The 26,801-nt window shown below is 41.4% G+C and overlaps 1 protein-coding gene across 2 annotated transcripts in view; it reads left to right on the forward strand.

The window, feature by feature from the left end:
• Positions 1-26,801, forward strand: part of STK4 (serine/threonine kinase 4) — a 144,067-nt gene that overhangs the window by 61,851 nt on the left and 55,415 nt on the right. For both annotated transcript variants that reach the window (XM_030212491.1, XM_030212492.1), the window contains exon 10: positions 22,475-22,632. In XM_030212491.1, coding sequence (XP_030068351.1) covers positions 22,475-22,632 — 158 coding nt within the window. The remainder of the gene's footprint in view (positions 1-22,474; positions 22,633-26,801) is intronic.

Below are 26,801 nucleotides of genomic sequence, written 5' to 3' on the forward strand. Positions count from 1 at the left end.
GGGCATGTTTCACTGCTGAGTCTCACGTTCCACACTCACCCATTCATGAGCATATAATAATATATGGCAGGAAGGCTTTCTAAACAATGACGTTCCAGTTAGTCCACGCTGTTTACCACAATACATAGTTTATCTGCATTTAGTTATGTTTGAACAAATGAGAGCAAGAAAATAAAATATTAGAATAAATATATTTAAGGATACCCACTATAGTTGGAGCGGTAGGAAGCCGACTGTAAATTGAAGGGTTTTTGGCCAATGATGAAGGGAAGATCTTAAGGATCTGTTCAGCTCCGGTAGATCTTATGTATCTAGGAGCTCTTTGAGGCCTTTTTCCTTCTCGTTGACGTACGTTCATTAGGAGCAGCTCAGTCTGCACATTACCTGTTTGTCATTTTCGACAAGGTGGAATTATTGGTTCACAGTTTTCTAGCGAGTTTTTCTCCACACCCCACGTGTTTTGGTTTTAAACAAATGCGAGACCTTCCTCATAAAAGAAAATATAAAATGTGATAAAATCATTTCAAGCCAGGATTCAAAACTTAAATACAACTTTGGTCTCTTTAACCTTAAATATATATATTTTTTTATTTTAGAAAACTGCTATGAAAAATCATTATTACACAAGGAAAGGTGAGGGATATTCATCACATTGAAGGTAATTATGACAGTATGTTCCTGCGAGGAATCTGCTTTCATTGGATACTTTTTGTTTAGTGTTACCAGATGTGAGTGAGGCTCAGTTGATGGTTATAAGGACAGGAGCATTTTTTTGTTGTGGCCCCATCGATATGGAACGCTTTACCTTGTGCCTTGAGATCCAAGAAATCAAGATCTCATTTTAAGCGCCTTTTGAAAGCACATTATTTTTGTATTGCCTGAAGGTCCGCTTTTAATGATATACAAATGCCAATGCTTTGCTTAAAGAAGACCATCAGAGTCAGACTTAGCAGATGTTCGAAGGTTGCAGGGATGGGGACAGAGCTGGCGGGGACAGGACAGGGACAAACCTGGTCCCCGCGTCATTCTCTTATACGATCACTATGACAGCTGAGGCAGTGGTTCTCAAACCTGATCCTGGAGGCATGCAAGCATGTCAGGTTTTCAGTATATCCACAATGAATATTCATGCGAGAGATTTGCAAGCAAGTGGAGGCAGTGCATGCAAATCTCTCTCATGAATATTTATTGTGGGTATCCTGAGTGGAGTGGAGGAGTAGCCTAGTGGGTTAGTGCAGCGGACTTTGATCCTGGGGAACTGGGTTCAATTCCCACTGCAGCTCCTTGTGACTCTGGGCAAGTCACTTAACCCTCCATTGGCCCAGGTACAAAATAAGTGCCTGTATATATGTAAAACGCTTTGAATGTAGTTGCAAAATACCACAGAAAGGCAGTATATCAAGTCCCCTTTCCCTTTCCCCTGACAACCTGGCTGGCTGGGGTGCCTCCAGGGCTAGGTTTGGAAACTACTGTTCTGAGATATGGGCATTCTTAACAAAGCAGGAAGCAAGTCTGAGGAGTAGTCTAGTGGACTGTGAACCAAGGGACCCAGATTCAAATCCCGCTTTAACTCTTTTTTTTTTGTTTGTTTAATCCCTCCAGGAACAGAAAAATACTTAATGTACTTGAATACTGTATATAAGCCGCTTGCAAGCCTGAAAGCTATTGGTGTAATTCAGGTACAGTAAGTATTTTTCTGTTCCTGGAGGGCTCACAATTACAAACAGTCAAAATGGGATCTGAACCTGAGTCCCTTGGTCCACAGTCCACAGACGTCTGTGTGGCCATTTGCTAAGAATGCTGCCATACAAAAGTCCATGTCCTTTGTTTCTCGCCATTTATAATTTGGATGTTCCAGTTTGTCAAATTGCTGTTCATGATGGATGTCTGTAGCACACAGACGTCCATCTCCTGTATTTTCAAGCAGGAAATCTTGACCTATTTTCTGTTCGAAAATATCTGTGAGATGGATGTCCGTTGTGGACGTTATGACCTGAGTGTCCTTTTGAAAATGCCCCTCTATGTACTGAAGTGATTGAACTATATTAGTATTCTCAGATCTACTGCAGTGTTGCTTGTTTTATTTTTAAAAATTATGTAAACATTGGAACACACGCAAAAAGAAACATTTGGTCTTCTTGGACTGCCTCAAATAGATTTTAATGTTAATTTAAAGACATCGAGCTGCTTGATTAATCATGACTGTTTAACCAGATGAAAATTACAATTACATTTTCAGTGAATGCTTAGTCTGGGAACACTGGTGTACTTAAGCATCTGAAAAGACAGATATTAGGAAATAATGGGGTTTAAAATTTAAGCACTGTTTAATATATGTATGTTCAACAAAAGTTCTTTAAAGGCTTGGTGATTGTGGGCAGGTAGTCGAATCTTAGTTTGAAAAATATTTGAAACAGCCTTTCCTGACTACTACTATATCTGGCTTAAGACTTCACAAAGGTTTGACATTGCTATTAATGTTGAGTAGGTGAGACGAAATAAATAGCTATCGACGAAATAAATAACTTCCGCAAATCCCTGAAGACACATCTCTTCCACAAGGCCTACAAAGAAAACACATAGCCTTACAAAACTACCTCACCAATCCACACAGTTTATTACAGTCCACCTCTATCCTGCCTGATACCTTCTCTCTTCCCTTACCTAATCTCTGAACACTAATAATTGTATCTGATATTATGGAATAACTATGTCATAACCAAACTCTGTAAGCCACATTGAGCCTGCAAATAGGTGGGAAAATGTGGGATACAAATGCAATAAATAAATACGTAAATGTTGGTTTGTCTTTGAAAACGCAAAACAAACCAAAATCTGTCTTCCTATGAGCGATGACTTCTAACACAACACTTCAGCATATTTTTCCCAGTGCAGACATCCTGGAAAGACTGATACAGAATGTTTTACATTATGGCCACAGAATTACATTGTATTATTGCAGAATCTACCCTCAGATTACCATAGAAAGCCAGAATCTGGCCTGTTTCATGACCGTGTTGAGTCTGTGTATTATAGATTTTTGCCCTAGGCTTGCAAAGGGGAAACCAGTAGAGCCCCAGTCTTTGTATTTACAAGATATTCCCTGATATTAACATCTTGTTCTGCCATTTCTTTGGATGCCTCGGGTGTCTTAACTTATCCTTTCCGGAGTTATTGCTCTTGTGACATTTAGGTAAATTGGTTTGAGCTGTAAACCTAATAATCCCTCTGCAGAATTCTCCTGGGAGAAAAAAATATAACCTTCTAAAAAGTGTTAAAAGCAGCATTGCCTTATAAATTCTTCAGCATATCAATTTACCTTTTCCTGAACACTTTCCCTTTTGACTTTTATTTCTAGGTTTCCTTTTTTGCTTATTATTATTATTATTGTTTTTTATTTTGTGTCCTTGTGGTTTGACCTAGAAGAGCCGAAAAGGTGATCAAGGGGTATGGGCCAACTGTCTCACAAGGAGACTCATCTCAGCAAAGAGCATAAGGAGCATGTGATTGAGGTGTATAGGATCTTGACCCGTTTGGACAAAGTGAAGTACTGTTATTGACTAGACGATTAATTTTCGAAGTAACTTATGTGAGTGAAGTATGCTAATGGTTTTATTTGACTGTGTGAAAATTGCCATTCCTCAGTGCAGCTAGAAATTTGCACATTGTACCCCGTATGCATTCTTTTAGCCATGCTGAGGAGGCTTATGGGGGGGGGGGGTGCACCTCAGATGAGGAAAAATATTTGTTTAAGGTGCGTTTTCAAATCTATGTGAAGTTCTGACTGCAGAAAAAGTAGGTGAAAGTGAGTGCACATACTACTCACAGCTACTATTACCTGACGTTTGAATATAAACCACAGCACCATATCCTATATAATAATTTGCACCTCCAACGTTCCATGTCTGGCTGCTTGGGTTTGTAACATCTCCTGACGTTAGCCAGCCTCCAGCGTTACATTCCCCCGCACTGTCCTGCCCTCGCGTCAAGACGTAATGCCGTCAGAGGGCGGAACAGTGAGAGGGAAGGGAACGCTGGAGGCGAGCTGATGTCAGGAGGGATGTTACGAATGGAACGGAAGCCAGCGCCAGCCAGCCAGAGAACATTCAGGTACAAATCGCGGGGAGGAGAGAATCGCGGTACATCGAAGGGGAGAAGGGAAGGGTAGGGCAGAGGAGAATTGATGGACATGGATGGGATGGGAGGAGAGTAGAGGAGAGAATTGTGGGATACGGATGGGAGGGCAGGGAAGAGGAGAATCGCTGGACATGGAGGGGGAGGGGAGGGCAGGAGAGAGAGGAAAAAAAAAAGCTTACACGACAGCCTTCCTAGGGCCCGTTTTATTGTTGAGGAAACGGGCATGGTTCCACTAGTCTCATAATAAAAGAACTGAGGATACCTGATGAAAGTGTCAACTGGTAGAGTAAACACAAGGAAACATTGCAAATGTAACTCATAGTTAATCTGTAGAATTCCTTGCCATGGGATGACATGGACACAAATGATGTACCTGGCTTTGGAGATGGATTAAAAGGTTGGTTATGAGTTGTGCTTAGTAGGCTTTCCATACCTAGCTTTGGTGGATCCCTAAGCTAATCAGTGCCGAGAGAGTATGACAGCAAAGACCATATGTCTTTTATATATATATTTAATCTAAACCTGTACTGCTGAACATTGTCAGGATGGGCTTAGATTAAATGGGCTAGGTCAAGAGGGTGAACAACCTGCGGTCCATCGTTGAGTTTTATGTGGCCTGTGAGACCATGGGAAGTATACACTGAAAACATCTTTAAACAGAGTTTTTAAAAAAAAAAAAGTTTTCACAAATATTTCAGAATAGCTACTTTAGCTACTTTAGCAATGTGCATGATTTTTAGTTAAAAATTTACATATTTATCACAGAACGTTTATGGAACTCTGCATTTCCATTTCTGACAATGTGTAATGCTATGGCCTACTAGGGATGGTACTGACATTTACGCAGCCCTCTATGTATAAAGGTTGCCCATCCCTGGGATAGATGGACATATAGAGGGGCATTTTCAAAAGACCATCCAAATCAGAATTGGGATGTCCTCATATGGTCCAAAAAAAAGTTCCATCTCGCAGCAATTTTCGAATAGGAAAAACAATCCTCCTGCTCCTTCATGATCTAACGATTCCACAGATTCCCTCGCAGGCTTTTTGCTTCTGAAGTACCTGAAAAAGTTGTTACTGTGAGTTTTATCCTCTGCTTCAAGTTTCTCTTGATATTCTCTTTTAGCCTTCTTTATTAATGCTTTGCATCTGACTTGCCAGTGCTTACGTTGCTTCTTATTTTCTTCATTTGGATCCTTTTTCCATTCTTTGAAGGACAATCTTTTGGCTGTAATGGCCTCTTTTACTTCACCTTTTAACCATTCTGGCTGATGTTTTCTCTTCTTTCCACCTTTGCAAAATACATGGAATGTATCTGGTCTGGGCTTCCAAGATGGTATTTTTGAATAATGTTCATGCCTGATTTAGTGTCCTAACCTTTGCAACCAATCCTTTTAGCTTGTTTTTAACCATTTTTTCTCATTTTATTATAGTCACCCTCTCGAAAATTAAATGCAGCTACAGTAGATTTCCTGGAGGATCTTGACTTCAGCTTTCTACCTAAGAGGCTTCTCCTCTAACCTGCTTGCTTCTTTGTTCAGAATGGCCATAATTCCTACATAGATCTTGGTTTTCCTTTCTAGTTTCACTTTCAGGGGCTAGGGGATAGCAAACACTGGGGGATTAATGAGGTGTCATGCCTTAATCCCTCCTATGGTTAGCTGCTCAGTAAGAGCACCTGTTTGTAACTTGGATGTGATTGAAACGGGTCTAGATTAGAGAATGACATGGGGATGGGGACCCACGGTAATACACAGTTTAAAAAAAAAAAAAAGTTAAATTATCGCATTTATCACGGGTACAGGAGCGATAAAAAGCCTTTCTCCTGCGATTTAAAAAAAAATGTGATTACCACAAACCAGGCATCTCCTTCTTCCCTACCTTCCTACCTTATTGAGCCATGAAGAAAATCCTCCATATACTTGCTCTGGGGCCTTCCTGTCTTCTGATACAGAGAGTTATATCAGATGACTGAAGCCGGCAGAGGAGGGAAGGGCCACAGCAGACCTGTGGGAGATGATCTTTGCGGCAAATATAAAATGCCAGATCCACATGGGGGAAGGCAGCGCTGGAGGGAGAGAGGGATGGAGCTGAAGGGGACAGGCAGCACTGGAGAGAGAGAGAAAGGGAGGGCTGGAGTTGAAGGGGACAGGCAGAACTGTAGTGAGGAAGGACGAGAGGGAGGGCTGGAACTGAAGGGGGGTAGGTGTTGGAATGGAGGGAGAGCAAGATGCTGCATGTGAATGGTATATGGACACAGAGAGGGTAATGCCAGACATGGGAGGAGGTATATGGACACAGAGGGATGATGCTAGATATGGGGAAGAATAGGAACATAGAAAGGAGATGCTGGACTTGGGGGGCATAGGGACACACAGGAGTGATGCTGGACATAGAATGATGAATGCAGGGAGATGGACAGGGAAATATAGGGGAGACGCCTAATATTCCTTGAAAACTTGGGGGCCCTTTTACTAAGCCACAGTAGGCACTAGCGTGTTCCTACCTTGCCATGGGAAATACTGAGGCATCCCGTGGTAGTGTGACCATCAGTGCGCTGTAGGCGGATTTCCCAGATAATAAATTACCTGAAACAAGGTTTCCCAACAGAACTATCCGCAAGCAAAATATTCTGTTCTCTGTCTAGGGGAAGGGGGAAAACCTCGGCTATGGCCCTACATGCCACTATTTTGGTCAGAGAGAGAGCTGAGAAATGAGGCTGATATATATATTAGCTTTATTATGGATAATATAAAAAAAGATATACAAAATAGAAATTTGGCAAAGCTTTGGCTGAACAAAAATACTGGCAGTAATTCTTACAACTATATTCTCACACTACACACATTTCTTACTGGTTGCTAGGTAAACTTGCACAACTGATTAGAATTGGGTAGCACAGGCACGTTTCCGCGTGCTGCCTGATTACCGCGGGCTTAGCAAAGGAGCCCTTAGGGCCAACAAAATAGGTGTCTGTAAGGACTTCCGTGGTAATGTGGCACGCTAATTGTGAAATTAGCACGTGACCATTAAAGATCAATATGAAAATGTGGCCATTGAAGCTCCACTCTGAAAGTGGCCACAGTGCACGAAAAACCCTCGTGCTGATGTCGGTACTATCCACTTTTTACCGTTTCTTGGTAAAAGGCCCCTTGGTGTCACAGGAGGAGGTCATTTAACAGTTGGTTCATGTTAACACATTTTCATACTATCTGCCGGAAGTGATTAGTGAGGAATACTTGGACAGGCTAATTGTGTAAGCCTTTCGCTTAAGAAAGCAAGATAAAAGTTAAACTTCATAAGCACTAACTACTTTACTAAAAGAACTTTTGCTTTCAAGTTTCCTAAACGGTTAATTTATATGAATATGAGCAGACTTACAAGAGCACTGTTAAGCGATGCTTGAAGAGATCCTTGTATATCCTTTTCAGGTTTTTATACTGAACCGTCAGTGATGAAGTCTGGTTTTTAGCAGCTCATTCTGTCCTGTCTCAGAATTGCCCGGGGTGTGCCATTTTTCAGCTGCTCCTTGCCAAAGATAATGTTCTTTTGACATTTACGTAAATTGATTTAGCTGCAAAACCAATAAACTTTTTTTTTAGAACCCTTCTGGGAAAGTTTTAGAAGCGTATTGAGCATTAGCAAATTTTAATGGATTCCAAATACTATTATCGTTAAATCCATTACAATTTTAAGACATCTTATTGATTCATATGTTTCTGTGGTGGAGGTCTATAATTTATATAGTAGCTGTTACAATTAGTGGTCAGGTGGCTGATGTATACTTAGAGCTATAGGAAAAGAACTTTCCGTTCCTTGATAGTTAAGCTACCGTTGGATTTTTTTTGAGAAGATGGGCTCCAGTTTGGCTGAAATGCTTTTCCATCATAAAACTGGTGGTGCTGCATTTTCCATGCAAAATTAAAACCTAAAACACTTCTGTTACCTGGTGCTTACAAAGGGAAGATGGAATCACTGGGGGCCTCTTTTGAAAAATCCTTCTGGTTTGTAAACATAAACTTTCTAATAACGTAATTTAAAGAGAATGCAGCTTAAATGAGTGCCGCATCTGTCTAGCTTTCAAGGCTTGAGCCACCAAACTGGAGGCTATTTCAGAGCACATCTAGCAAGCGAGAGGCAGCATGTCCAGGAATCACAGTGCAGTTTATAAAGAGATGTCCGAATCTATTTATGCAACATTCATCCCTCTGAGTTAATGGTTAGATGATATTTTAAAGTACCACAGAATTTTTTTTATACCCATCAATAATTAGCTTAAGAAAATCGAGGTGGCGGTAAGGGCTCCTGTGCTAACCTGGCTAGGCCACTTCCTGCAGGAAAGAGAGACTTCCCTTTTACCTGCTGTGGTAAAAGGGGGGCCCTGGCACACATGAAAAATGCGCGGATGCCAGCGCAAGCCACCTTTTGCCGTAGCTTGCTAAAAAGGACTCTTAATCTATAAACCTTTTCTGTTGTATAATGTTTCAGTGACTTATGTCACATCAAGAACAGATGTCTTAGCATCCAAAGAATATACGCTTAAAAATTGTATTGAGCGTTTTTCCCAATACATAGGGGCCCTTTTATTAAGCCGCGTAGGTGCATACGCGCATCCTACGTATGTCAGTTTTGAACTACCGCCCGGGGCCACGTGGCTCCGGGCGGTAATTTAATTTTTTTTACACGTGTCCACTAGGCGCTGGAAAATATATTTTATTTTCCAGTGTGCGGTTCTAACCGGGCGGTAATCGGCATTCTGCATGCGTAGACCATTACAACCTGCTTAATGTGTGTGAGACCTTACTGCTAGACCAGTGGGTGGCGGAAAAGTTTCAGGCCCAAATTGGACGTGCGCCAATTTTCATTTTGCCACTCATCCATTTTTGGCCTGAAAAATGAACCTGCACACATCCAATACATGTGTCTACACCAGCGCAGGCCATTATTCAGCGCGCCTGCAAAAAAGGCCTTTTTTGTGGGTTGGGTTGGGGGGGGGGGAGGGGGCTGAAAATGGACCTGTGGCATTTTTCAGCTCGCCTCCTTAGTTAAAGGACCCCTAAATTAGTTATATCTTAATGCTGTCAGCACCAAGTCTGAGTCCTGTCTGTTTTGTATCCCCCATGCCACTGCCGCCTCCTCTCTGGCTTGTCTCTTTTCTGCCCCCTGTTTATTCTTCTTTTTGTTATTTTCTGCTGCTTTTTAGCTCCTTCGTTGATTTGTAATCTGCTTTGGTAGAGTTCTAATAAGACAGTATATTAAGTGCCACTATAAACATATAGGTAAATCTTTGTACTTGGTAATAAGAGAGAGTATCAGATTTTAGTTTTTCAGACTGTATTATTTTGAATGGTAACTTGACTTTAGCTCTTCCAGACTTACTGATTGATCACCAAATTCGTGTTGTACATTAGCAGCAAGGACAAAGCTATTGCTAAATCAGAGCATGTCATGGTCTATAAATATCATTCCTTTGTGGACTATTAAATATTTTGAAGGCAATACTTCATCATTGCCAATTATGAAAAGTCATCCGGGTTGAACTAAATCCATGGAATATTTTATTTATAAAAGATTTCTAACACACACTATTCCTCAATTCTAGGTAGAGTGCAAGCTAGCATACACAATTAAAAAATATATATACAAATCTACCTTCTATAATAAAAAGCACCTCCAAAGTTCTAAAGCTGGCTCCGTGGCACAGAAGGGTTTGTAGGGTTCGTGCTTCCTGTAATGCTGTATCCATCTCCTGTCCTGACGTTAGCGTGCTTCCTGGTTTGTCACAAGCAGCACAGACCAACCACATGATAGCAGCACGAGGCACACCAGCGGACTCAAAGAATAGCGCAACCCGCGTGCCCGGACACAGATTCACACACAGAACTTCACCGAAGCAGAAAGACAACTGGCCTCAAGACTGCCGGTACCACCGGATAACCCCCCTCAGAGACACACGCGGCATCCCCCACCCCCCAGCTCTGCAGCCAACATCCAAAACCTCAACATTGCTGCTACCGGCGTCGGCGAAAACCACCTCGGATAACTTACGCCGCACCCCCACCCTCAGTCCTCGTCCAACATCGCCGGCATCAACACTGATGGTACTGCCGCCGCTACCACCCCCCCTGCAAGCCACTCGCCACCTCCCTCAGAACTCCCCTCCCAGTTCGCCAGCAACACTCCCCCCCCCCTCCAAACACACAAAAGCTCTAACAGAAAGACAAACCATGGTCTGACCACAACATGGTCCGAAGGATACGTCAGCCTCGTAATGGAAAAAAAATAAAATAAATAAAAACAGCCACACCATCCCAGTTTTTTTTTTTGTTTTATTTTTTACATTTGTACCCCTTGCTTTCCCACTTATGGCAGGCTCAATGCGGCTTACATGGGGCAATGGAGGGTTAAGTGACTTGCCCAGAGTCACAAGGAGCTGCCTGTGCCTGAAGTGGGAATCGAACTCAGTTCCCCAGGACCAAAGTCCACCACCCTAACCACTAGGCCACTCCTCCACCAAGGGCCCCCCCACCCCCCAATAAGGGAGGAGGGGGGTCAGAAGGGGGGAGGAGGAGGGGGGTTGGGGGGAGGGAGGAAGGGGAGGGGGAGGGAAAAGAGGGGGGCCCTGGAACCTTGCTAGCGCCCGTTTCCTTTCTGTTCGAAACAGGCCTCTTTTACTAGTATTCCAATAAAACTCAATACTGTTCCAGAAATTTTCATAAGCAAAGTTCTGCTTTAATTGATATTTGAATAGTCCCTTAAAAGAAAAAACTGCATACAGTTAAGGGCTTTTTTTTTCACCTTTAAATTTTTATGTTGCATTAGGGGCTAACGCACGCCTCTAAAGCATTTTACATTAGTTTTGCCATCTGCATGGGCTAAGCGTGTGGTATTTATTTTTTGAGGGAGAGGAGTGTGTCAGGGGTAGAGAATGGGCATGGATGTGCTAATCAGCTAGCATACTGACATTACTAACCTGCTAACCGGTTAGCTCGTCCACTTAGAGGGTCTATCCCCCAGCACAGCTCAGGTCCGCCTGCACCTGCTGCTCGTGCTCTACACTAGCGCACTTCTCCCAACGACTGGTTCACAATTGCCTATGGGCAAGTCTCCCGCGCTCAAATTATCCCCAGTGATTTTTCTAGGTTCCACAGTTCCCAGAAAGCACTCACGGACCCAACACACAATCCACCAGGATTCTTTTAGTCCAGTCAAGCAGAGCAAGCAAACAATTTTGTTTGTTCTCATAAAAATTGAACAGTGGAACAAAATAGTGCAAATAGGCAAACAAAAACAGGTAACTGAAATATGGATCAATTATAACACTTACTAAACATTTACATACTGGCTAAACAGTACCTGGGAAGATCAGGACATTATAATTCACAGAGCCTCAGCAAAGAGATCTGTCTCATTCTTCTTGGCTAAGACTGAAGGCAAAATCAGTGCACTCTAGAGGAAATGAGCGCCAGGGCCAATCGGAATACAGTCAACAAGATTTGAAAGTATACTGCTGCTTGCTTCCTGCTTGTGTTAAAGAAGAGGAACATTCAGGACCCTGTTTACTAAGGTGCATTAGCATTTTTAATGCACCTACAATTAGCGCGCATGCTAACCACGTAGGCGCTTATGTGCTTAACAAGCGTTAAAAATGATAATGTGCCTATAATGCGGCTTAGTAAACAGGGCCCTCAGTTCCCTATAACATTAGATTGTAAGCTCCTTTGAGCAGGGACTGTCCTTCTTTCTTAATTGTACAGCGCTGCGCAACCCTGGTAGCGCTTTAGAAATGTTAAATAGTTACAGCAAAGAAACACCACCTGCTGGCTAAATAAGATAAATACACTTCAGAACATAATTAAAATAGGAAAATTCCCTGTTACATTTTATAGGCTCATAACACACTGTTTCTTCACAGCAACATTAGCACATGGCCAGTAATTGAAAACCTAGAAAATTGGCCATTTTACTGCTGCAGTAAATATGGCCTTAGCACACGGGAAAAATCTGTGTAAAGGACACGCTAAGGCCACTTTTTACCACAGCTTAGTTAAAGGACCCCCTAATGTTTAGTGTGTATCAGTGCACTACATCGTTAAGGATAATTTCAACTTAACTGACCTTAAATCACCCAGGTAAAATAGCTTCTTTGCCATCGAAGTAAATGATTGGGTCATTAGGCAAATGGCAGTGGGAAGGTGGAGAAGGCTTGAGAAAAACCAGGTACACAGGATGATCATCAATGACTTTATTCTTCATGTTACTGAGTGACCTGCCCAGGCTCTGCCCATGCGTACACCCACCTTCAAACTACATGACATCTCATTTGGGCACCATCTTATTCAATAGCTTATCATCATAATTTTGGAGTTTGTGTGTACATACAGCTGGTCAGTTACAGTCAAACTAAAGTACATAATGGACATAACTCAACTCTTCCATTGTACGATTCCCTAATTGTGGCTTTGCCACATGAACTTCATCCTACCACAACATCACTTTGTATTTGTTCTCAGCAGAGCCGGCAAACGCCTCTCCGGTATTATGTAAACCACATTGAGCCTACAAATACGTGGGAAAATATGGGATACAAATGTAACAAATAAATTCATGGTGCCTCAGTGTTGGTGTCTTCTTTTATTGAATTACCCCACTCTTTGCTTTTTTTTTTAAAGAAAAGTTTTTTTTTCTGTTGCTGTCACTTTAGATTACTAGCAGGGACAGGTTTTTGAGATTATAGAATTGCTATCATTTATTTAGATTTTGCTCACACCTTTTTCAGTAGTAGCTCAAGGTGAGTTACATTCAGGTACACTGGATATTTCTCTGTCCCAGGAGGGCTCACAATCTAAGTTTGTACCTGAGGCAATGGAGGGTTAAGTAACTTGCCCAAGATCACAGGGAGCAGCAGCGAGATTTGAACCGGCCACCCCTAGATTGCAAGACCAGTGCTCTAACACTAGGCCACTCCTCCACTCCACTGACATTGCAAGACAGACAATCTATTTTCTCAGTTCTAGGCCCCAAGCTCTGGAATAAATTGTCAGCTCATCTGCGTCTATTGTCATTCCTACACTAATTCAAGGGGAACCTGAAATCCTTTCTATTTGCTGGTGCATATAACTAGTACGCGAAACAACCACAGATGGCGATCTCTCCACAGGAGAAATGAAGAACACCAGGTACACACAGTGGATCCAAAAAGAGTCCTCTCTCATGTGATGTCTTCCCAAACAATGTCTTTATTAAAATCAATAAAAACCCGACACGAATCGTGTTTCGGCCACACCGGCCTGCATCAGGGGTTTATCAGCTTTAGTTGAAACAGATGAAACAGCTGAATTGCAATCAAATTGTAAAAGGCCAGGATGTCTGCTGGGAGATAGAGAAATACTGAAGGCAGATGGGGCTAGTCGTCCAAGGGTCACTGTGGTTCTTCAGTGTTCTCTATCTTCACCTGCTGGTAGGCGGATACAACCCATCAGTTAATGGATTCGTCTGCTGCCCTAGACACAACCGCCAGAAAGAAAAGTAGCGGAATGAGAAAAATGATGCCACTGCAACATGGCTCCATAACACCGGCAGCAACAAAGTGGGAACGACAAGTTCAGAGTGGTCCAGAGGGCATCACTGCTTTGCCAGGTGTTTTTTGTTTGCTTACTCTTAAGTCCTCTGCTGTCCTGAATGGATAACTACATAAGATCACACACCTCCAAGCCTACTCTGACAATGATGGCTCAGCCACCTTACAACTCCGCATTACCATGATGCTCAGTGCTCCATCGCCACCAACTCGATGGCATGGACACTGTTGTCTAGAGAGTTATAGACCGTTGGGCAAGTCACTTAACCCTCCATTGCCTCGGGTACAAAAAACTTAGATTGTGAGACCCCTAGGGACTGAGAAAAGTACCTGTATATAATGTGTACAGCGCTGCGTACGTCTAGTAGCACTATAGAAATGATTAGCAGTAGTAGCTTTCAGGGTTGCAGGAGAGATATATTGAAATGGTGTACATTTGGGTACAGTAGATATTATTCTGTCCCTTGAGAGTTCACAACCTAAGTTTTTTTTTTTTTTTTTTTTTTTTTTTTTCGTACCTGAGGCAATGGAGAGTTAAATGACTGCCCAATATCACAAGGAGCTGCAGTTGGATTTGAACCTGGTTCTCAGCCTGCTGTCCTAACCATTAGGCTCCTCCTCCACTTTAGCCTTAATAGGCAGTGTTTCTTCTGCAGCTCCTTCAGACTGTATAAAGTGAAATAGATATATTCCATCCTGGCCACTTCTGTTCACTGTGCAGCACAACTTGTGGATCTCAAAATCTATATTATCTGTACAGAATGAATGCATTCTAGGAAGCCCCTTACTACTTATGGGAGAGATGTCACCTCTGGTTGTACAGTAAGGGTATGCAATGCCAAAACAATTGACTTGTGCTTATTTAAAAAATGTTTTTCCAATTTTCAGGCATTTATTTTGTTTGTTTGACATATTCACTTTTTAGGCATGCAGGCAGTTGATTGTATGTGCATTAATTTGTAGGTATATATGTGTAGAAGTCATTTGTTTGCACTTGAAATTCTTAGGCTCCCAAATGAACTGAATGTGTGCTCATGAATACACACCCTTATTTTACAGTACAGTATTTATGTAGCATGGGAACAAGGTACATTCTGCCACCTCTTATTACTATGAGGCCCATACACTTAGCCTTGCACAAAGAAAATCAAAATAAGAAAATCTTAGTAAGTAAATACAAGAGAAGTAAATACTGAACATGTCCTGTAGCTGTTATGGATAACTACTACTACTACTATTTAGCATTTTTATAGCGCTACAAAGCGTACGCAGCGCTGCACAAACATAAACCCCAAAATACCCCAAGTACTTACCACAGCCGTCTTCCTTTTTTCTCACCGTTCGCCGTATGTCCTAAGAACCGTACCCTCGGTCAGTTGCAAGTTAGGACCAATTCTCTGGACTTGGCCAATTGCGACGTGCACCTTTCACACTTGGAGGTTCTGATCCAAACAGAACCGAGCAGAAACACCACTTTTGTTTGGGCCAATAGGTGTTGGATCTCAGAACCAGCAACCTGACACCTTTCCCAGACAAAACCTTCATCTAGGTAAGGAGGGGGGGTGGAAGATGGCACAGACAAAAGGTTAGAGACTAAGGAACTCTCTCCGAAAGCCTTCAGGAGGCATAGGAAGTTGACCTTTTAGAAGTACCTTTGTTTAAAGATTAACATAGCAGTTGGATAACTTGCCCAAAGTCAGTATCAGGGTTCTAAGTTCTTTGGCTACTGCTGCAACCACTAGGCTTTCATTTCACACTGTGAAGCCGTGAGAGCTGCCTCCACAGTGTGCCCAAGCCAAGGCTGACCTAGGGAATTAAACATAGATCTCTGAGCCTGCAGAAAAGATTTTCTTTATAAATGTTGATTGGTCAGATTCAGTGAGCAGTCAAAAATCTTGCAACTCCATTTGTTTGCATGGCTTTAGCATGGCACATCTTATACCCAAGGTCTTGTCTTGACTAGCATATTTGATAACTACCATTATAACAGGATTATTTTGGGGGGAGGGGGCAGGAATCGTGACTCGGCACATCCCAGACACTTTCTATCAAACCAATGTAGAATCTGACTCACATTTTCGCTGTAAGTCACTGAAATTTTAATAAGAACAGGTGTAACTACAGTTAGTCTTGCATGGCATTTCATGCAATCCTTAATTATGCAATTGAAGTCTAATTTATGTTTGACTAGCCCAGCCACCATTTGATATTTACACTTGATCTGTGATAACTGCTGCATGAAATTGAACTTTTAATGAGACACTGGCTTTCTGTAACAGAAGCTATTGTTCTTCTATATATGTTACCAAAACTATTAAATTATGGACAAGGTTTATTATGTATAGCTTTTGCGTATCAAACGTTTAATAATGGAACAACTAAAATCTTTTTCTGAACTGAACAGTGCGAGTGAGATACTTAAATGTGTCTAGGCGTGTTTTTACAGCAGCAATTCATATTTAATGAAATAGAGGAGTAGCCATAGAGGTTGGAGCACCAGGCTGACAACCAGAAAAGCCTAGTTCAAATCCTACTGTGATCTAGGCCAAGTCGATTTGGGGCTTTTCTGCAAAAAAGCATTGTTTTGGGCTTAACGCACTACAGCATGGGATTTTAATTTGTGGAAAGCCCAAAACTGAAGCCCCATCAAGAGGGGGGGCATTTCCCACTATTTTGTTCATTGCAGGTCGTGTGTTAACATTCAGATTAACATATGGTACCTGCTCCCGGCTAACTTTAGTCAGTTCTTATTTAGGAGGAAGTAAGTGGTCCTGTGTTAACTCTGCATTAACTGGTTCGTATGCGGTAAATGAGACGGGCTAGCTGGCAAACTTTCTTTGCCCATTCTCTGCCATTGCCATGCCCCATGATAGAAAAATTCAGTAACATGATTTAATACACAAACAGAAAACTACTATAAAACTCCTAACATGGTTGTGTAGTAGTTTTTTTTTTTTAGTTCATAAACCGTGTCTTAAGTGCTTAGCTCCCTTTAGTAGAAGGACCCCTTAACCCTCCATTGCCTCAGGTTCAAATTTACCCCCCCCCCCCCCCCCCCCGTTTACTAAGTTGCGCGCTAATGCCGGCATGTGTCGGCATTACCATGCTGCTTAGTAAACGAGGGTTAGATTGTAAGCCTACCTTATGTACTTGAACGTAGCTCATCTTGAACTACTACTGAAAAAGGTATTTATTTGCTACATCCAAATAAATTATACAAAGGGGGGATTCAAAGAGAAAATATGCTATTATGTAGCAAACAGGCATAGTTGGGGTGGGAGTTGTTTGCATTAAAATGCTTTGTTCCCTTCCCCACCAATCCACACACTGTCCCCCAAATTCTATATGTGACTCCTTAAATTGTGCTCGCTAATCTGGCCACATTTGTCAGAGGTCAGAAGAAAGGAGGTGTTGATGCCCCTCTACAAGTCGTTGGTGAGGCCCCACTTGGAGTATTGTGTTCAGTTTTGGAGACCGTAGCTTACTAAAGATGTAAAAAGACTGGAAGCGGTGCAAAGAAAAGCTACAAAAATGGTATGGCATTTGCATTGCAAACCGTACGAGGAGAGACTTGCTAACCTGAACATGTATACCTTGGAGGAAAGGAGAAACAGGGGTGACATGATACAGACATTCAAATATTTGAAAGGTATTAATCAGCAAATGAACCTTTTCCGGAGACGGGAAGGCGGTAGAACTAGAGGACATGAATTGAGGTTGAAGGGGGGGCAGACTCAGGACTAATGTCAGGAAGTATTTTTTCACAGAGAGGATGGTGGATATGTGGAATGCCTTTCCGCGGGAGGTGGTGGAGATGAAAACGGTAATGGAATTCAAACATGCATGAGATAAACACTAAGGAATCCTGTTTTGAAGGAATGGATCCGCGAAATCTTAGCGGAGATTAGGTGGCGACGCCGGTAATTGGGAGACAAAACAGTGCTGGACAGACTTCTACGGTCTACGCCCTGATCATGACTGTATAGATATGGATGGGCTTGAGTGTAAATTTTAAGGGGCTTTGATGTTAGCTTCAGAACTTAGTACAGTTCTGGGCAGACTTATATGGTCTGTGCCCTGAGAATGGCAAGGACAAATCAAACTTGGGTATACATGAAAAGTATCACATACCATGCAAAATGAGTTTATCTTGTTGGGCTGACTGGATGGACCGTACAGGTCTTTCTGCCATCATTTACTGTGTTACTATTATGGAATATACCCGATCTGCGCCTAACTTAGGTGCAGGTATTTAGGCCTGGCTTTAGGTGGCCTAAATAGGTGCACTTAAATTTTAGTCGCAAGAGTGGTGCATGAGCAAATTCTATAAACTGCCTAACTGTGTGGTTTTTCGGCGCTGTTTTAAGGCGCCATTTATAGAATTTGGCCCTATATGCAGACAATTTTCAAGTGACCTTGCAGTCGGTTTTGGCAGTATATAAGAGTTTAATAAACATTAAACAGCTTTCAAACATTTTGCTCATGCTAATTAGCTATGTGAAAAATGGCCTCTCTGTGCTGCTAAAAGTTTGTGTTATGGAAGATTAAGGTCACATTGAGTCTAATTTGGAGAAAGTGTTTCTGAAGCCGTGTTTAGGCTTAGGAGTGGAAATGATGCATGTGGATTTTATTTTTAAGTTCTGCTTGTATTTTTCAAATAACCTGCCAACAGAAAAGGCATAAATATATCTGGATACTTTAATTTTGAAATGTCTGCCTAATCCATGAAGAGTTCAAGATTGATTACTGTGTTAAAAAAAAAAATAGCAGTGTATTTCCTCCCTCCATGAAAGTTCAAACTAAAACAAACTACATAAAAATAAATTGCAATCAGGAAACTTTCAGGTTAAATAAGCTTTCAGACCTCTTTGAAAAGTAAGCAAGTTGAAGCAGCCCTAAGATCAGATAGCAAATCATTCTTTCCTTTTCATCCCACAGATCAGTCCAGATTAGTGGGAATGTTGTGTACACTGACCAGTGGATAGAGACAAAGAAATTAAATAGTTCCTTGATTAGCCCCTTTAAGGGCTCTGTGCAGGCAATGTGTTCAGTATTTTTTCATCTCCAGCGGATGGCACTTCACCCTGCAGGTTATGGACAAGGGAATTCAGGCTCCTCAACCAGTATTTCTGGTTCAGCTGATCTACGTTTTCCTGTATTACTTTTGGAAGAAGCTGGTGTGAGGAAACATCTTAGGGAATACTCAGCGGTGCCAAGTCCCTTCTGTATGTCTCTCCCTCGTTCTTTCCAGTCTCATTTACCGCATACGAACTGGTTAATGCAGAGTTAATACAGGACCACTTTACTTCCTCCTAAATAAGAAGTGACTAAAGTTAACCGGGAGCAGGTACCACGTGTTAAGGTGCTTCAGAGCAATGGCAGTGATTGGTAACTTGCAGCATTGATGCCTTCTTGGGAGTTACCTGTTTTAGTGCTTTTGAAGCAGAAGTTGAGGGACTGATTCTAGAGCTGACATAGTTGCTCCACATGCAAATGAAGGCATTCAGAGACACTCTGAAGTGACATTTCAAAACACTCTGGATTTTGAAAGTTTTCAGACCAGTTTAAAAAGTAAGAAAGTTGGATCAGTCCTAAGGTTAGATAGCAAGTCGTTCTGCTACTACTACTTATTGTACGGAGCGCAGTACACTGGACATGAAGAGACGGTCCCTGCTCAACAGATCTTACAATCTAATTAGGACAGACAAACAGGATAAATAAGGAATAAGTGAATTACTAAGATGGGAATGATAAAACATGGGAACTGAACAAGTAGGTAAGGGTTAGGAGTTAAAAGCAGCATCAAAAAGGTGGGATTTTAGCCTAGATTTGAAGACGGCCAGAGATGGAGCTTGACTTACTGGCTCAGGAAGTCTACTGACCCTCTCATTCTATAATGTGAGCACCTAAATATGTGCTATTTGTGCACTCAGGTTATAAAATATTAACATGAATATTACATATTTCCATATAAATGCTAATTGGGCACTAAGGCATTCTATTATCTTAGCATGCAACTTGTATAATGTGCAATTGCAAGGGGAGGTGTTCATGTAGGTGGGGCATGAACATCTCCCACAATTATGCTCACATGTTGGAGAATAGGATCGTTTATGTGCCAAGCACAGCATTAATACCTGCCATAGACATGGTGTAAGTGGCACTCCTAAATGTTGGTGCATAAATTCTGACTTATACTAGGTGTTCTATAATGGAATCTGGCAGTTTTCAGATGAAATAATTGAGGAGGAGGTGGGGTGGAAACGGGCACGACCTAAGCTCATCCACCAAAAGCAAGGAATGCAAAGGCTCAAAGCAATTCTCAGAGCAATATACATATGTACGTTTTTCTTTGAAGATTGGTAGCCCTTTATGGACAGATGTATTACTGTTGTGAGTTGATATGAAAATAGAAATATTTTAAACAAAATAGTGCTCCTGTATAGCATTTTTAAAATTAGTAATATATTGAAAATATAGATTTCTACATACGGGTCCTGGATTTGATATACCGCAGTTCTGTGGCAAAACCAAAGCAGTTTATATTTATTATATGCAGGTACTCGGTGTAAGTTTTGTACCTGGAGAATGGAGCATTAAGTGGCTGGCCCAGGATCATAAGAAGCCACAGTGGGAATTGAACCCAGTTTCCCAGGTTCTCACTCCACTGCACTAAGCATCAGGCTACTCCTCCATTCTGTTGTGTGTTTATATGTGTATGTGTATATGTATGTATATGTATATAGAGCTTCTTATGATCCTGGGCCAGCCACTTAATGCTCCATTCTCCAGGTACAAAACTTACACCGAGTACCTGCATATAATAAATATAAACTGCTTTGGTTTTGCCACAGAACTGCGGTATATCAAATCCAGGACCCGTATGTAGAAATCTATATTTTCAATATATTACTAATTTTAAAAATGCTATAATAAGAATGAATGTATTTGTGCAAGATCCTGAAATATTTATATATATATATTTCAGGACCTTGCACAAATACATTCACCCAATAGAGTGTATTAACTGTGAAAGACAGGAAAGGTATCGCCCTATAAAGCAGTGGTGTAGCCACAGGTGGGCCTGGGTGGGCCAGGGCCCACCCACTTAGGGCTCAGGCCCACCCAACAGTAGCACATGTTTAGTGGTAACTGGTGGGGATCCCAAGCTCCACCTACTGAAGACTTCCCCCTGATGGTAACAGAAACGCTACTCTCCATGATACTGGCACCTGCACATTCTCAGTTTTTAGCGCATGCTTGCTACTGACTGCCAAGGTGGAAAGAAGTGTTATCCCACCAGCTGAGATATTTTTTTTGGTGGCGGAGGAGGGGGGAGAACACTTGGTGCCCACCCACTTCTTGCCTAGGCCCACCCAAAATCTTTTGTCTGTCTACGCCCCTGCTATAAAGAAGTGATCTTCATTGAGTTTCAACTCTTTTCTTCCCCCCCCCCCCCCCCCCCACTCCTTGTTTAATTCTTTTCTTTTCCCAGAGATTTGCTGACTCCTGGATAGTTGTTCAGATTTTTTGCCTCCCTCATTTGATTCCAAGTGGCCAATCTCTTATTCTCTTTACAGGCTTGTGAGAATAGTGCAGGACTTCAGACACCATGCAGCACAAACTCTAATAACTAAATGATGCCCGGGGGGGGGGGGGGGGGGACAACGACAAGGAACAGCTTTTCTGAAAACAGCAAGCCTTCAGAGGAAGTGAAGGGAAAGCATGCACTTTCACATAAGTGTCAAGGAGCCTCACTTAGCTGCCATTGGTCCTCACACCTTAGCATAATGTGAGCAGGTTATAGTTCTCTGGGGTACAATATATTTCAAAATATGTTAAAATGTTCCATGGACACATACATCTAAGGATAGCTGCACTTTTCCACAATATTTTGACTATAACTCTAGACTGCCCTGTTGTAAACCTACAAATTTTTAGGGTTTGTCAAGTCTGAAATATGAGACTGTAAAATCCTTTACGCATATCAATTATGAAAATTAAAGAGGTCATTTACTAACAGTGCATGTTAGCTCAGTTGATGTGTTATTTATGTAGTATCCATTTTTAAGTCCTGGTCCATAAGGTAAATTTAAAAGCATGTCAGTGGCATTACCACATGCTGTTAGCAAGTAATCCCATGTCTGATGTGATCTGAGACAAATGAACAATTTAAAACATATTTTCACATCCAACTGTGTATTTTGAGGGTTTTGGGGGGTTTTTTTTAAATTTTTGGTTAATATGTAATGCAAGCAAGCATGAAAGCTATTAAAGCAGTGTTCATTCAAGTACAGTAGCTATATCTTTGTCCATGAAAGGCTCACAATCTGAGTTTGTACTAAGACAGTGGAGAGTTAAAGGCAGTGCTTTCCCCTGGACCTTTTGAGTGGGTGCACCACATGGCTGATTTTACTAACCACCTGGTTAAATTAACATAAATGTTTATAATACTGTGCACTGCTCCTCTGCCTCCCAACCAGCTACTCCTTCGTACCCCCCAGCTGTTAAAAATTTCCAGGGAAAACACGGATTAAGTGACTTGCCCAAGGTCACAAGGAGCCTTAATAGGTTCGAATCAGGCTTCCCCGTTTCTCAGATTACTGCTCTGACCATTAGGCGGCCGCTCTATTTGTCTGGATTAGACCTGAGCAAATGCAACTAGAATTTCTTTGGGACACTGTGAAAAAGGGGCAATTTAAACGTCCCTTTTCCTTTCTTCCTTTTGTTGATTTGATTTGCTTTGTGTATTTTCAGGGCGAGATGAAACCATGCAGCCTGTCAAACCATCATTCCTGGAGTATTTTGAACAAAAAGAAAAAGAGAATCAAGTCAACAGTTTCAGTCAGAACGCATCAGGCCAGTCTAAGAATTCATCTGACTGGAAAGTACCGCAGGATGGAGACTATGAATTTGTGAGTAATATAGACTTTTCCGTTTAAATGTGATTTATGGCAGTGTACTTCACGATTTAATACATTCATCTTGAAGGTAATGTAAGAAGCTTTTGTATTGCTCACTGTAGTGTCTGCACGATAAGTCTGTTCCTCTTCTGGGACTGTCCACGTCTTAAAATGTGGTCCGCATGCAGCCTTGGAAATGTTTCTGTCCTACAGTTCATTTTTTTTTTTTTTTGTTGTTTTGGTTTAAAAAAAATCTCCGACATGATGGATCCCTTGTAATTTTCTTCCTGTAGTACTACAGATATGAAGGCATTTGTTACGATTTGAAAGATAGCTGAGTAATTCCTAGGTAATGACAGGCCTATGAAAATGTGCTTCTCCCTCAACGTGCATCCGCACTATTAAAGTCACTTTGTACAAATGACGTGCTTGCTTTTTCCACGTGTATTTGCTTTATGAGTCCCTGATCTTCTCCACTCCGGTTTTTAAATTGAAGCAGCATTTCAACCCAAAAACATTGGAATATTTCCCTGAGGGGTGTCTGCACTGAACCCACTTTCCAGAAAATAACTTTACAAAAGAACATTAATAACATGCAACGGTTGTTCCTATATCTTTACTGGCTCTGATTTTTTCATCTGGTCAGCAGACCATTTCAGAGTGTGACTGAGCGTGTGGAGCGTAGACCCATTTTTCAAAATTACATGGAAAATTAATTTTACTAGGAGAGGGGTTCACTTTTGGTGGCTCCTGCAGCATTTCAGATACATATATGAAACTCTTCCATCACTTTATTTCCAGTTAAAGTTTCATTTAAAATAAGTTTGAAGAGTTCCCTCAAAGTTTTTTGTTTTTTAAATAACTTTAGCGCAACTGTATCAACAAAATCCAAGTTGCATCACACAGATTGGTCCTTATTCAATGATGCTTTGGGTATAAGTTGGGGGAGTCATAGGTTGGAGTATGTGAATTGATCGTTAGTAGGGATATGACGGAGCAGGAAGATGATGATAGTGAACAGGAAGATGGTTGGGCTTGAGGTAAGAGTACAGTGACTAGATGTGTGAGTAATTTTAGAGTATGGGGTGGGTTTTGTGTGTGCTCAGTTGTGGTATCTGTTTTTGACAGGATGTGTAGATGAAATAATAAATACATTTCATAAGTGCCATTGCAGATAGGCTCCCATGTCCAATTCCATGCGAGGTAGTTTTATGTGCTGCTCTCAGGAATTCTGGGCAAGGAATTTAAATTTATATATGCTGCAATAGGTTCAATTTTTAAAAGCAACTATCATGCAACAAAAAACAATAAATAACCAATATAAACAAAAATAGCCAATAATACGCTTAGGGCTCATTTTCAAAACAAAAAAAAAAGGCATAAGGTGGAAGAAGAAGGTTTTCTCTCAAAAACATCCGAGCTGCGATTTTCAACATCCCGATTTTTAGACATTTTGCTCCACAGTTTGTCCAAATTTCAAGGGGCATTTTGGGTTGGATATGGGCGGTAGCAAAAGGAACGCTTTTCTGCAATAAAGGAGCAAAATGAAAATGTCTAGGTCCAAAATTAAGACCCGAGCTGACACATGTAAGCCGCATTGAGCCTGCGCGGGGTCCAAATGTAACAAAAAAATAAATAAATAAAGATAAGTGCAATATCTCTCTCTATAAAAGGCAAAACCAACGTTCTATGAAGCCTCCAGCCGGAAGTGTGAAGGGGGCGAGATATCCGGTTTCCCTATGAGTGTCTGCCCCGCCCTCTCTGTAACACAGTCAGTGAAGGAAAACAGCAGAGCACGAAATCAAATCGCTGGCTCTGTAACAGTGAAGGACTCAGAGGGGGGAGGGGAGAGAGGCCAGAGGGCAGGGACACACACACTCCCACATGCACACAGAAGAAAACATTGCTAGCCCCCGTTTCATTTGCATCAGAAACGGGGCTTTTTTACTAGTTATTAATAAATGGTTAAATTGTATGCGACAAAATGTAATAAGTAAAAGAAAAAATTATTAGTTTGCAAGACCAGTGAAGATGATGGTTCATAGTTCTTGATGGCATAAGGCCTAGACCATTAAGTGGCACTTGCTTTAATATTACTGAGCGTATGTTTAGACTCCAGTGACATTTGAGGGTTTTGCTTTATAAAATAGGCACAAATAAGCAAGTGTAAAGCAGATTCTTCAGGATCTGTGATGGTGCTTTCTAAAAACAGGTATAGAAGAAAGTGGGATGTTTGACCACGGAAATACAAAACCTGGAGAGATGGATCTTAAAAACACTTGTTTATTGAGCCTGCAAATAGGTGAGAAAATGTGGGATACAAATGCAACAAATAAATAAATAAAGTCTCGACACAACCGTTGTGTTTTGGCCGTTAGGCCTGCATCAGGAGTCTAAAAGACACATATACACACAAACATTAGATAAAAGCAAAAAAAACATATGTAATCAAAACACCAAATGTTAAAAAGCTAAAGCAATTTGTAATGAATAATATTACAAGATAAAAACTAATAAGATGATACAATGATCAAAAAACATTTAAATAAAAGTGGAGGAGTGGCCTAGTGGTTAGAGTGGTGGACTTTGGTCCTGGGGAACTGGGTTCGATTCCCACTGCAGGCACAGGCAGCTCCTTGTTACTCTGGGCAAGTCACTTAACCCTCCATTGCCCCAGGTACAAATAAGTACCTGTATATAATATGTAAGCAGCATTGAGCCTGCTATGAGTGGGAAAGTACGGGGTACAAATGTAAGAAAAATAAAATAAATAATAAAATATATAAAAATATACAGATGATAAACTGAAAAAAATGTATACATCAGTTGCTATAAAACATTTATGTGTGTGTTTACACGTAAAATGCTCTTGTGTCAATCATAGAAAGGTACGTTAGACCTGGAAAATATTGAATAAAATAAAAGGCTATCCTCTTGATACATGCAAAATTACCCTCCATCTCTTTGGTCTTCACTATTTTTTGAAGTACAGGCTATGTTGGCAAAAAGTCTTCAACGTGAGAGCCAGGACTCATGCTGGATAAAGTGGACTGTGCCCTGGGTGATAAGGGGGGAGGGGTTTACATTCTCCCTGTCTTCCAGTTTCTCTTAGCTCTTACCAGCCTCTCCTCCCCAGTCTGTCGCCATCTACCTATCCCCATTTTATTCTAAGCAACACCACCACCTGGTTTGTTAATGTCCCCTGACCTTTCCCAGAAATATGCTGCAGGCACTGCCTCTGAGACAAGTGCCCTGTTTTCTTTCAGCCATTGTTTGGCTCTCGGTAAGATTGATCGGCATGGTGTCAAAACTTCACTCTTCACAGTCTCACAAGAATAGCTTGGGAGTGTATATGCACATAGCTAAAACTTGCAGACACCCACATATAGCCCTAAAGGAAAGCAAAACAGTTTTTTCTGGAGACAGTGCTGGCGCAAAGGCTTAGGACAAGATAGGGGGAAAGTATTACTGAGAGAGAGAGTTTTGGGAGCAACACATGGTCAATGGAGGGGGGCTACCACTGTCTTCCGGTCTTGCAATGAAGAATGCCCATCTAACAATTAATAAACATGGAATAGGAGACAGGAGGGCATAGTGCCAAAGCAGAGGCAGAACCTGACATGATAGTGAGCTGCCAGCTGAAGGACAGGGTGGGACAGAGGGAGAAGAAGCAGCAGACGATGTTGGAGCTAGTCTGGCCTGGTTGAGTTCCATTGGCGCTATAACAGCACCAACCCTGGCCCGTGACTCTGCCACCATAACCATAGCTAAAAAGCATCAAAACTAGCCTACAAGTTCCACATTTCAAGGGCTGCAAAGTTACTTTGTAGCAGTTTAAGGAAGGGGCTGAAGTATTTGTTTCCTTATGAGGCACTTGAGTAGGGTGAACTGAGAGGCTTGTATATTTTTATATCCTTTTACAGTATTAGGAAAATGGTTGTGATTTTTATTTTTTTTATTTTTTGTCATATTTAAGCTAATTTTCATTTCTTCATTTGATTGTGTTATGCTTATGGCTGTCTGTACACCATCTTGAATGGAATCTGTCCAAAGGATGGTAAACAAAATGTTATGCTTGTTTATTTATACACTTAGTCCATTTATTAACTAGGAGAGTAACATACACGATAAAAGACACAATCAAACACATACAACAACTTGAACTACTAAATCTCAATCAT

Source organism: Microcaecilia unicolor, chromosome 8 (assembly GCF_901765095.1).
Source record: "Microcaecilia unicolor chromosome 8, aMicUni1.1, whole genome shotgun sequence".
Lineage (NCBI taxonomy): Eukaryota > Metazoa > Chordata > Amphibia > Gymnophiona > Siphonopidae > Microcaecilia > Microcaecilia unicolor.